This window comes from Pelobates fuscus, chromosome 11, assembly GCF_036172605.1.
Source record: "Pelobates fuscus isolate aPelFus1 chromosome 11, aPelFus1.pri, whole genome shotgun sequence".
In the NCBI taxonomy this organism is placed as follows: Eukaryota; Metazoa; Chordata; class Amphibia; order Anura; family Pelobatidae; genus Pelobates; species Pelobates fuscus.
This window is the reverse complement of record NC_086327.1, coordinates 86,226,389-86,239,553: the sequence shown is the minus strand read 5'-3', so window position 1 is coordinate 86,239,553 and position 13,165 is coordinate 86,226,389. Positions and strand designations below refer to the sequence as shown.

Here is a 13,165-nt window from a genome sequence, read left to right as displayed (position 1 = left end):
TTCTTTATCAATCCATGTATTGTGAAGTATAGGACCAAGAAGTCGAGGTATAAAACGTACAGGGTCACGGTGGTGCCGCGGAGAGTCGTACGAATATTCCCAAGTTGTGGAATAGTCTACGAATCTTCTGAGTGAATAGTCTTCTACAAGAGCTGGTTCTCGGATAAACATGGGTGTTGATGAGTTTTCAGTTCCCTGGAGTGATCTGAATGAGGTTCTCCCGGAAGAGAGTGTCTCGTCTTCCCCGCCTGTATTCATTACTTCTTTCTGTAGTTTATCAGGGCCCACCAGGATCCAAGCTACTGGATCGGGAAGGAGAGGATGTCCCCTGTAAACTGGGTAAGGTGGTCGAGCGGAAAGCAAGAAGACCGTCCTGATGTGTCTTTAGGTCCTGAAGGCAAGTTGGTTTACTACGTGAAAGTGGTCTTCCCCAGGATTGAGTGCCTTTCACCTCGATGTGGTGAAATCCCCTGAGGATGTAGTAGGAGGTATATTGATGGTATCTGTGTGTACCGTGTTCTCTGTCCGCTTATCTGGAGCACCATTGGTTGACTCTCGCTCTATATGGGTAATCGAGCTAGCGGTAGCGGATCTCGGGTCAGATGTCCCGAAGTGGTTGACGACCGGCTCTGTTGCCAACCGGTTCCAAAGAATCCCTTGTAAAGGTAATCGCATAACACCTCCTTCCTATGGGTTTGGGCCCTTATGAAAGCCGTGGGACCCTTGCATGTCTAATAAGTTTCCTTCGGAACTTTGTGCCTTGTGTCTGGGGTACCCACTATCTTGGCACCCAGTACCGCCAACCATCCATCAGTGCGGAGGAGTGCTGCTATGGGCATCCTATGGGAGAGGCCAACACTGGGGTTTCCTGCGAGGAGCAGAAACCGTTTTTTGAGTCCATATACCCAAGTTGTATGCCAGTTCCTAGCATCGCCCATGGTAAGGTCGTGAATCCTGAAAGACCTCCTCCGTTGGTCACTATAGTCGTCTGAGCCATTCTGACCGGCATGGAAGGGCATGGGTTTGTCCGACCGTCAGCGGATATGGACATTCTAAGCAAGAGGCTGCAAAGCCACGAGTGCATAACGTTGTCAAGTAGGTTTATCGTAGTAAGGGATACCCCTGTGTAAGGCACAAACCAGTATTCAGGCACAGGATGCAGGGCAAACAGATCAGTCTACTATGACAGTAGGAAACCCTTGCGGGTCTATTCCGAATCGTGGCCAAATAAAACAGACTGGGGCTTACCCAGTACATAGAGGTTGCCATAGCATTGCCTCCGCTCAGCAGCACTGTGCAGCGCACGTATAGTGGGGGCTCACCCTGGGTGCACAGGGTATGAACCCTTAAGTGCTGGCCATCGCCCTGATAGAGAGTGTCAGTCACCTCTTCCATTATTAAATTCACCTCAAGGGGAATATATGTCGTTAAGTAGGCGGCTCGGAACTCCTGTTCAGCGGTTGTAACCGCATGCCTCTGTTCGGCATTTTAGTGCAGTGCACGCCTAGCCGGACCCGTGGGCCTTTAACTGCAGGCCGCAGAATAGGTACAGGGCATAAATCCGTACCGTATCATGATTCATTATCAATGGAGGTATTTCTTCAGTTGTAGGTAAAGGCTGTTGCCGTAAGACTTCCTTCGGTCGGGTAGTGTGATTCGTAGGGGTCTCACCCCAAGAGCACCGGGTCTGAACCTGTAAGTGCTGGTCCCAGATCCGAAGTTCGGATTTTCAATCCTCGAGCTCGCTCTTGAGAAGGGTAGGAGTAGAAGCAGCAGTGCTGTAGGGGGCTCAACCCGGTTGCACTCTCTATCAGGCTAATGGCCATCAGTGCTGGCCATTAGCCTGATAGAGAGTGTCCTACAGCTCTATCAATAATTAATGCACCGCCATGGGGGATATTCTGCGCTGAAGCTTGCGACTCTGTCCCCTTTTTTGCCGAATAGATTGGCTTATACCTAGTCAGAGATCACCTCAGGTGCGCGGGGTATGTACCCGTCCAGCGTGGGTTGCGGCCAAATAAAACCGACTGGATGAGAGCACAATATGTTTCATTGTGTGCAATGCACCATGCAGAACCCAGCAGGGTGTAGTAGTGTGCAATTTATTGTGTTCAATTTATTGTCTCAAAGTATCAAAACAACCCCAGCAGGGTGTGTGATATGCAGTAGTGTGCACTTATTGTGTGCAATTTATTGTCTCAAAGTACCAAAACAACCCCAGCAGGGTGTGTGATATGGGGTACCCCAGCAGGGTATCTGTTGTAGTGTAAATAATGCCAGTGAACCCCAGCAGGATCTGTATGAATGACAGTAAGGTGTAATAACCCCTGCAGGGTATTCTGTATCTGTCACAGAGTTGTCAAATTGTCCCAGCAGGGCAAACCACAATATTGGGATTTGTATAACTGGGCCTCACCCAGATCACAGAGGTGGCCACAGGGCGACCTCCAAAAAGAAGCACGGTAATAGGGGCAGCACCCCAGGCAGGCACAGAGTAATAAGCCCTTTAGTGCCTAATATGGCAGTAATGAGACAAAGTGACTGACCTCTGAGGGATAATAGGATTTAACACTAGCTCTAAGCTCCGTCGTGTTCTGACAGGGGTCATCCCTTTGAGCATCCATTACCAGACATAGAGTCTTGCTGTAGATTCCTGAACCCTGATCCAGGTGATATCCCTTCAAATCTCCCATCACTGATATGTATTTATACAGTACCATCTTGATACTCCGTGTCCAATGGTGCTATCCCTTTAAGGAATTCAAGGGTGATATCCCTTTAAGGATTTGGTATCCCTTTTAAGTAGTTCCAGAGTGGTATCCTTTTAAGGAGTTTCCTCTAAGGGTCCAAGAATGGTATTTTTAAGGAATTTGAGGGTGCTATCCCTTTAAGGGATTTTTTTTTTGGGGGGTGATATCCCTTAAAGGTTACAGTACCTCGAACCACTATACATGAGTACGACTCAAATCTGTAAATAATAGGCCAGTTAGAATACTTACCTTTGCCTGGATTCGAACTTGGGACTCTGGGGTCCAACGTCTGTGTTAGAGAATCGTGAGCCACGAGAGCAACAAAGCCAACTAACAGCCCAGGTATATGTTACTCTCGAGCGCCGAAATCGTGGTGGGCGAGAGTAGCAAAACGGCCGCCCATAATCTCGCGAGACGCAAGATTAAAGTTGGCCGCCAAGGGTAAAGGAGGGGGAACATGGTCCCTGGAGTCTCGGTAGACGCGGGATCAAAGATGGCCGCCGCGTCATGCTAGGTTGCCCCACAGACTGCCCTGCACCAAGGTAGTGGATGTTGGAAAGTATCCAGCACATTACCGGGTGCACTGTATGGGGCAGCCTGAGAGAGCGAGGGCAGTGAGTCCGGCCGTCCCCCTGAGGGTTGTAGGAGGAAGGGGTTGAACGGATAGGCCGGAAGAAGGGGTTAATGCCCGGGAGCCAGTGGGAGCCATCAGGAACCGCGGGAGGGAAGGGGTTAAGCCCCAGCCAGACCCAGAATCCCCATGAGACCCTGGGGGGAAGGAGGAAAGCGGGAAAAGAGGGTCCCCAGATGCTCCAGGTATAGAAGGCCAGGAAAATCGCCAGAAAAGTCATGATACATATGGTATAAAGTACATCTACCATAACTACACATAAAACCTATCAAGTCAATAATAAAATTTACAACTAACACCTATTAAATCCATGTTATAAAATACATATGACATCCATTAAATACATATAAAGTACATATAATACTTATCAAAACAAAGGATGAAATGCCTATAAAACTGATAAATTACAAGTGATATTAATCACAACTAAAGGTTAGTGAAATAAGTATAACATTAAATCTACATAATATCTATGAAATAACAGAAAAAACACAGCTGCACATAGTACAGAAGCACAGCAAGAACATACAGCAAAGTATATTAAAATATATAATACAGAAACAACCTCAAAGAGGCACTGTAAACATAAAGTAATGGAGGAGAGTAATACTCTGACCTGTCTGCTTGATGGAGCAGTAAAGAAAGAGGAAATGATAAGGTCACATTGCCTTGTGTACATCCTGCTCTCCTGTGATTGGTTATTTTTTCTATGTGTTTCTTTACTGCTGTATGGAGTTAGTAAAGAGAGATATGCAAAATACGAAGCCTCCTGTCATGTGGTAACATTTTAGCTTGTTAACTTAACCATCCTTTCTCAATCATGAACCGCATTTCTGAGAAATTCATTACAGGCACTAATTGGAACACTTTATGTGGACATCCCCTAGATGAGGTTCAAATATCTATGTTGAGTACTTGGCTCCATATTTATCCATGGTCTAATCTGTAATATTTGTTGTGCATTAATGCTTGACTTATATAAAATGCTTGATGTTTAAATACGTACTTCAGTTAGCAATTTCTAAAACCTTGTTAACTTGCTTTTAACATAAAGCTGTAAACAGAGCTATGACATAATAATGACAGAGGAGAATTATCTGCATTTTCCAAATAGACATGCAATTTCAGATTAGATTTGCTCTTCATTCTTATAAATTACAATTATTTTTTGATTGAGTCAATTATTATAGTGTAAACAAACATCTTAAAAAAAAAAAGCTTGTATAGTATAAAACATTATAAAATGTTACAATGGGGAATCCAAGTGTATTTATGTAATTATAAAGCCCAAGCCATTATATAAAAAAAAAATTTAAATGTGTTGCATTAAAAATGGTCACTGCGCCATCCTTTGAGATTTAAAAACTATCAATTACCTTTTTATCATCTTTAAATGTACAACAGTTTTGACAAACATGTTAATCAAATATTTCTAGCTAATCATGGTCTTAATGGGATCAGAACACTATCTGTCTTTGTTCAAAGGGACTTCTCCTTTCTTGCACAATTGAATGTTGGAAGTTAATCAGCAAATACTAGATATGTGTATTCGTTTTCGTACGAATACAATTTCGTCTGAAAATTCGTGTTTTTTGTATTCGTTTAATAAAACGTAAACGAAAGCCCTACGTACGAAATGTAAACAAAACGGCAAATGCTGAATGCATTAACGTTTTATGCTACAAGTAGAATTGATGTGGAACACAACTGCAGATTTGAAAGTTCCTTTTTATTTTAACAGAACGCGATTGAAGATAGGAAAGAAATCCAACTATAAAGGACAGTTACTGTAGCTTTAAGGATTTGTGGATATTGCAGGTGATTAGTGTAAAGCAAAAAACACTAGCAACTTTAGCAGAGATATTGGTAACAGAGTTTTAGTAGGAGTGTATTAGTAATCAGGTTAAAGTTCATTAGCAAAGCAATTCCCAGAGAGTTACTAATAGTATACTTAGAGTTTGATGGGATTAATCTTCCAAAAGTAGTTTAGGTTGAGCCAAGATAGAGGATAAACTTCTTTCAGTCCGGGTCTTCGGAGTTGGAGAGAGCAGGAAAGTCCAATATTCAGTCCGAGATCAAAGGAGAGGAGAAGGCAGGGAATCCGTTTAAACAGTCCAAGAGGTCGGTACACAAGTATTAACGAAGAGTAGCTTAGCCGGCAATATGAATGTGGAAGTAACCTAACTCAAATCACTAAGCCATTTTGAAACTGGCGCGGTTTCTCTACAAGGCTTGAGAGAGCCGTGTCAGAGATGGGGGCGGGGACTGCTCCGCATACCCGGAAGTGTCAGAACGGAGTTGATCGGAAAGATCAAGTCCTGACATAACGTTTCGTTTAGTTTCTTTTATTTAATAGACTCCGTACTGCAGGGGAATCAATTAACACCCACAGAATGGAGAAAAAAGCACTGCGCATGCATGTAGAAAAAAAAAGCAAGGAGGGAGCCGGCAGCACTACCAGCTCCCTCCTTATCATAAATATTAATTCCAACCTCTCCCCCCACATTAAAACCTATGGGGGTCAGTATGACCCCATATTAATAAAAGGGAGGTTAAAGGGATTCTCCAGTGCCAGGAAAACATATTAGTTTTCCTGGCATTACAGTGCCCCTCTACCTCCCTCCCCCATCCAAAGATGCTGAAGGAAACCCCTTCAGTGACTTACCCGAGTCCAGTGCTGATGTTCCTCTGCGCTGGGTCAGGCTCCGCATACGCTGCTCCTTTGCCGACGTCAGCCGGCGGGGGAGACCTACTGCGCATGCGCAGCCATCGGCGGGGGAGACCTAATACCTATGTCCCATAATGCTTTCAATGCTTTCCTATGGGGATTTCGGCGACGCTGGAGGTCCTCGCATAGCGTGAGGACGTCCAGCGTCGTTTTAGACCACTTTTTGTGTTCTATGAACACGGACGTCTCCTCTGAAAACTGCAATAATTACACTTGCAGGGTTAAGGGTAGTGGCAGTTGGCACCCAGACCACTCCAATGGGCAGAAGTGGTCTGGATGCCTGGAGTATCCCTTTAAATCCTCTTGCATGCCGCGAGTAGGGGCATGTCGCCTAAACAGCGATCAGCCAGTGGCTCCTCACTGTCATTTACTAGTTACTCGGCAGCTATAGGCACAGGTCCCCCCGTTTCCCCGTGGTGGGGAACCCAAATAACTAAAATGCGGGGATACATGACCGTCGGGTGGGGACCTTAATTTTATAAATAATAGGGGGGACATAATATCCCCCCAGATCCCCAACCATTAGTAATGTCTTATTGGAAGAACAGGGAGGAATGCCACCCTTGAGTGGCAGATGGGGACCTTAAATAAATAATGGGGGGGACCTAATGTCCCCACCCATGAGCGGCGGGTGGAGACCCTAATTAATTAAATGGGGGATCTAATGTCCCCCCTGGTCCCAAACCATGAGCGGTGGGTGGGTACCCTAAATAAATAAATATTGGGGGGACCTAATGTCCCTCCAGGTCCCCACCCATGGGTGGTGGGTGGGGCCCCTAAATAATTAAAGGAGGGATCTAATGTCTCACCTTGTCCCCACCAATGAGCGTCGGGTGGGGACCCGAATTAAATAAACAATAAGGGTACCTAATGTCCCCCCAGGTCCCCACCCATGACCGGCGGGTGGGGACCACAAATAATAAAGTGACTAGGGGTCCCCAAGTCCCTAGTCACTCTCCCCCTCCCAATAAAAATGCCCTACCTACCGCCCTCACCCTAATAATAGTGAGGAGGGGGGGGGGAAACTAACCCTGTAAAATAAAATGTTATACCTCCCATTAGATGTCTTCTTTCTTCTTTACTTTTCTTTCTTCAGCCCCCAAAAAGGCCACATAAAAATCCATAATACCCGTCGCAACATTTTAAATAAAAAAAAAAGAGCCAAAAGAGAATCCTGATGCAAAAAAAATAATCCATCTTCTCCCAGCGAGGGAACCGCGCAGACTGAGCTCCGTAGGGTGGGGATTAGGCTCATAAAGCCTTTCCACACCCTGCACTAAAGAACTTACCCACACTGTATAAAATGACTCAGAGCATTCTGATTGGTTGGATTCCAAGCCAACCAATCTGAGTCCTGTGACAGGTAAATGTAGAGACTTGCCTGTCGGTTTCTTAATTTACTTGTCAGAGCACTCTGATTGGTTTGCTTGGTATCAACCATTCAGAGTGCTCTAAGTCAAATTGCAGGGTATGGGTAGCCTATATAAGGCTTCCCCCATCCTGCAAAGTTCATTCTGCGCGGAGCCCTCCATGGATGAAGATAGATTCTTTTTTCCGTTGTTTGTTTTTTTTGTTTTTTTTTGCGCTCCCATTCTTATTTTTATTTCAACAGTTGCCACGGGTATTATGGATTTTTATTTTACCTTTTTTGGGTTCTAGAAAGAAAAGAAGACATCTAATGGTAAGTATGAAATTTTATTTTACAGGGTTAGTTTATTGGCCCCCCCTTACTATTATTAGGGTGAGGGGTGTAGGTAGGGTATTTTTATTGAGGGGGGAGTGACTAGAGGCTTGGGGACCCCTAGTCACTTTGCGGTCCCCACCCGCCAGTAATTGGTGGGCTCCTGGGGGGGACACTAGGTCCCCCCATTATTTATTTATTTAGGGTCTCCACCCACCGCTCATGGATGGGGACCAGGGGGGACACTAGGGTCCCCACCCACCGCTCATGGGTGAGGACCTGGGGGTGACATTAGGTACCCCCATTATTTATTTATTTAGGGTCCCCAACCGCCACTCATGGACATTAAGTCCACCCTTTAATTAGGGTCCCGACATGCAGCTCATGGGTGGGGACCAGCGGGGACATTAGGTCCCCCCTTTAATTAATTAGGGTCCCAAGCCACTGCTCATGGTTTGGGAACTGGTGGGGACATTAGGCCCCCCCAGTTTATTTTAATAGCCCCCACCTGCGGGTCATGGGTGGGGGCACAGGGGAGGCACTAGTTATTTTGGTTGGGGTGTAGGAATGGTTTATATTACAAGAAGGAAGCTGGTAGCGCTGCTGGCTCCCTCCTTGCTTTATTTTTATTTTTTTTGCACATGCACAGTTCTATTTTCGTCATAATGTACGAAAACAAATTCTTTTTTACCGAATTATGTTTGAAAATGAATGGCTTACGGACAAAATTTGTGATTCACGAATGAAATTTTTATTTAGTACAAAATCATTCGTACGAAATGAAAATTTCACTGGTGCACATGTCTAGGAAATACCAGATTCTGATTGGCTGTAGACATCACATGAACATTGCATCATATTTTTTTTTTTTATAAGGAATTGTTTTAAAAATTGTGAAGTTATTCCCACATGACCATATAATTTATAATAGCAACTAAAGATAGCTTGAGTAGGCGAAATTAAGAAACTGCAGAGTAATGTCTGATTTCTGCAGCTGACCTGGTCAATTCCTAAATTCTGTTAACCCCTTCCTGTCCTAAACACTTCCTGTAAGTTATGTAATGTATTACTCTGCACTCTAATTCTCAGTGGTGATTTTTTTTTATCGAAATCCAAACTTCTGGATCTGACAATATTTTGCCATATTTGCCCTTTTGATGTCTCCACTAAACTATTGCTAAATTGTCTTTACCAGGATTGTGATCACCAAAACATGAGTGCTTCATTTAAGGTTCAAGGTCGATTTTCACTGAATCAGTACTATTAGAAGTTAAGTAGAAAAGAGCTGTAGCAGTGAAATTGTGATTGCCTTGACTTAGTAGAACTCATCAGCAACACTTAACACGCCATTAAATATTCAATGATTCATTTCAATGTACCCCTTAATTGTGAAGAGGTTAATTAAACTCTGCCATATTTTTCTGAAAACAAAATGGCTCTTTCGGTCTTTCCGATAGAAACCGATCAAATCCATTTATAGTGTTATAGCCTGGAAGTTCCCCCCAAAAGAGCTGTTCTTACAATAAGACATTGACAAATAGACTTGTAGCTTAAGTACTGATAGCAGCAGTTATAAATAAGACTTTTCATATTTGACATTTTTTCAGTTTTAACAATTACATAGTGACAAAACATTGTTTTGAATGAAACACTAATGCAGTTCTTGATAAACATGGATTAAAAACTAAATCATTTTATCACGATCCACAAAAGCTTTTAAACTGCATCTGTATAATTATTCATTTCATTTGGCAATTACTATAAAGTTATAGTTATTGTTATTAAAATTAGCATCCTACACTCATATGCAACCTGCTGTTGTGTTAAATTCAATTCAGTGAGTTTTCTTAAAGGGACACTATAGTCACCAGAATGGCTACAGCTTAATGTAGTTGTTCTGGTGAGTATAATAGTTCCCTTCAGGCTTTTTTCATGCAAGCACTGCCTTTTCAGAGAAAAAGCAGTGTTTACATTGCCTCTAGGGACACCTCCAAGTGGCCACACCTTAGATGGCACACCTTAGAAAGCAGCCCTGACATTCAGCGTCCCTATGCTCTGCATGGAGACAGTGAATTTTCTTCATAGCTTTGCATTGATTCAATGCATCTCTAGGAGGAGCTTCTGATTGGCCAAAACGGAATTTGGCCCTGCTCCCGTGCTGATTTTAGCCAATCCAATTGGCAAAAGATCGGCCCTTTTGATGATGGGGCGGAGCCAGCGCCGGCGGACCTGCGCAGAACTGGAAATAAACTTCGGCATGTCTGGAACTAAAGCTGAGGATCACATATAGAAAAATAAAAGCAAGTAATATCCTTAAAGGAATCCTATAGAGTCAGGAATACAAACATATTCCTGACCCTACAGTGTTTAAACCACCATATAGGAGGATACCCATTCCACCGGCGCTGGCCCCGCCTCTGATCTGCCTCTTTGGCTGACACCATCAGAATTAATGATCTCAGACAATCCAATGCTTTCCCGTAGGGAAAGCATTGGATTGGCTTAAATGAGGTGAGTTTTAAAATAAGGGACTAAGGTGGGTCAAGCCACCTAAATAGTGGGTTAAATACTATAGAGTCGGAAATACATGTTTGTTTTCCTGACCCTATAGTGTTCTTTTAAATGATTTGTCATGACATGCACGGACCATGGTAAGGATATCAACATAGTTGGGAAGCCTCAACATAAACATGGGTACATGTAAATGGAGCAATTCAAAGCCATTTTCTAGCTGCAGTCCTAAAATGACACATGAGACAACACTTACTCAAAAGAGAGTCAAACCGTTGCCTTGCACATAATAGTAGGTACCAGTTTTCTACATTGAGATGTGCAACAGTTAGCAGAGCAGAAAATTGCAGGGCTATTCACTTAAGTGAGAATCCAAAGCAAATTTCAAATTTAAGGTAAAAAACACCAACCGTGAAGTCAGCTATGCTTTCAGTTCAACTAATCTGGCCTTAAATTTAAAATTCACTTTGAATTCTCACTTTCGTAAATAACCCTGTTAATCTTTTTTTCCATTTATTCACTGGAGCTTAGGAACATCTCTATTACTGACTCACCAGCCATGGACGTGAATATGAGTAAAAACAAAAATCTCATATTCAGCACCTTAATTTAGTATTATACAAATTATCGATGAGTGTGTCTATTCCCAACACTACCACCTCCACCAGTTGTACTTAAATCTACCCAGCTTCCTCGTAGTCATAGATGTCATGCAGCAAAATCCCAAATCTCCCAACATAAATACCTTACTCTTTCTCTACTCAAATTCAGAAGAATATTTTCATTCAATTGATTTTTGTTAATTTACAGCGTGTTAATTTGTGCCCTGGATCTGTTTCAAAATCCTCATCATGATCCAGAAAGTACTACACCATAGCAGATCAGAAAGTTTGTATTTTTCCAGATACATCTTGTACTGTGGCACAACACCTCAGGTTGAAGTGCTTGCTTTTGGTATAAGAGCACACATCATTCTGAAGCACTTCAAGAAGACAAAGACACATTTGATTCTTATAGGTCAGGAGCTGAGTTTGGAATTGTCTTCTCATAGGTACAAGTACAATTAAGAACCTTGCGACATTCCAGAATAAACAGTACAGAACACATGGGTCTTCTACAGAGTTCTTCATCAGCAGTGCTAACCTCCTCAAGCAGCCTTCTTCCTTCTTTTTCTCCTAAACATCTCCCATTATACTCTACATTTATTTTTACTACTAGCTTGTATAAATGTTTATACTGTGGTTGACATCACTGTACAAAACACAAAATGTTCAATTGCTAATATTCTAAAAAGTATATATATTTTTTCTTCCAGATTTCAGGGCAAGAAGGGAACTCCATAATGCAAGAGAACCAACATGAAAAAGCTCTCAATTATCTTTCACTTGCGGTCATTGCTAGTAACAATAACCCCAAGTACCTACGTCTACGAGCCAGTTGTCTCTCACATGTAGGGGATTTTAAAAATGCTATAAATGACATGGATAAGGCTATACAGAGGCATGGAACCAATAGCCTGCAAATTCAAGTAGCTGATTATTGTTCTAAGGGCCTAATTCTGGTTTTAATGTCTGAGGAAGATGCTGCAGTTAGGCAGTATATGAAGGCTCTCAGTCTAGATAGTACATTTGCTTTATCATACATAACTAATACGCCTGGGAAATTTAAACTGGCTCAAATCTTCACTCAGATTGCACACAAATATTTTGAGCAACGCTTGTTTGAAGAGTCTTGGAAAATTACAGATTGTGGTCTACTGATTGATGAAAATAACCATGAACTGAAGAAACTAAAGTCACGGATAAAAAGGGAAGCTTCTGGATGTAGAGTTCATTGATATTGACCTCTGAGTGCAAGATGGATTTCACAATTACAATGGTCAGATAGGTTAGGCTTCCCATAAAGACAAGAAACCAAGTCTAAGATATTATCTGTAGAAGGGGAGCTGGCAACCGCATTTAATAATCAAAGCAATTTTAACTATTTCTTTCATATTCTGATGGTTTCCCAAGATTTATAGAACTTGAGTTGTTTTCTTTTCAGTCTGGATAACTCTTAGTATCTTCAAAATTAACTTGCACATGAATCATTTTTTTTTTGTTCTCATAGAAATAGCAGGCAAATTAACTATTATTATGGGAATTTCAGTGTTGATTAGCCGACGTCTACCATGACTTCCAAATTTTCTCAGTTTGTGTTAAGTTAAAAGGAATCTACAAAAACAGCGAATAAACTTGTTCAAAAACTTATATAAGTAAATTGTTCTTACAGGTAAAATTATTTTTACTAGCGGACCATAGCACCATAAATAATATTTTTGCCCTGTCTGTGCCTTTATGTACAGTGCATGTGATTTCAGAGTGTTGTTTTATATATTATAAAACACCAATTATCTACAAATATAACACTATAGTGTAACACTGTGGTATAGTGTAACACTGTGGACACAAATTAACTTGGGAATAGGGTAAGTATTGCACTCACAAAACTCTTCTTGATAGAAAGCATATAATTATTTCTTTCAAATTTTTTTTTCCACGGAACTTAAAATAGCAGCACCACATATAAGGGAAGATAACAAATAGGACACTTAGAGTAGATCTTAAAACTAAAATCACTCCATTTTTTATATTGCACTTACAAGATTTAAAATCAATAACAGCCTGTCATCCCAGATGATCATAAAGTTGATAAAAGCCGCCTACAAAATAACAATAAATGGCACAGAAAAAATAACAATGAAAGTCTGTCCTATGAATTTTGTCCACGATTTGGACTTTCTAAGGAGAAAAATGTCAAACTTCTTGTTGCTCCAATGTATGTGTCCCGTTTTTTATCTTCCCTTATATGTGGTGCTGCCATTT

At 42.0% G+C, this 13,165-nt stretch overlaps 1 protein-coding gene across 1 annotated transcript in view; it reads left to right on the top strand.

Annotated features, from left to right (window-relative positions):
• TTC34 (tetratricopeptide repeat domain 34) overlaps positions 1–12,758 on the top strand; it is a 114,544-nt gene extending 101,786 nt beyond the window's left edge. Inside the window, exon 7 of the mRNA XM_063437136.1 lies at positions 11,617–12,758. Within this exon, the coding sequence (XP_063293206.1) occupies positions 11,617–12,138 (522 nt within the window). The 3' untranslated portion in view covers positions 12,139–12,758. The remainder of the gene's footprint in view (positions 1–11,616) is intronic.
• The last annotated feature ends 407 nt before the right edge of the window (positions 12,759–13,165 follow it).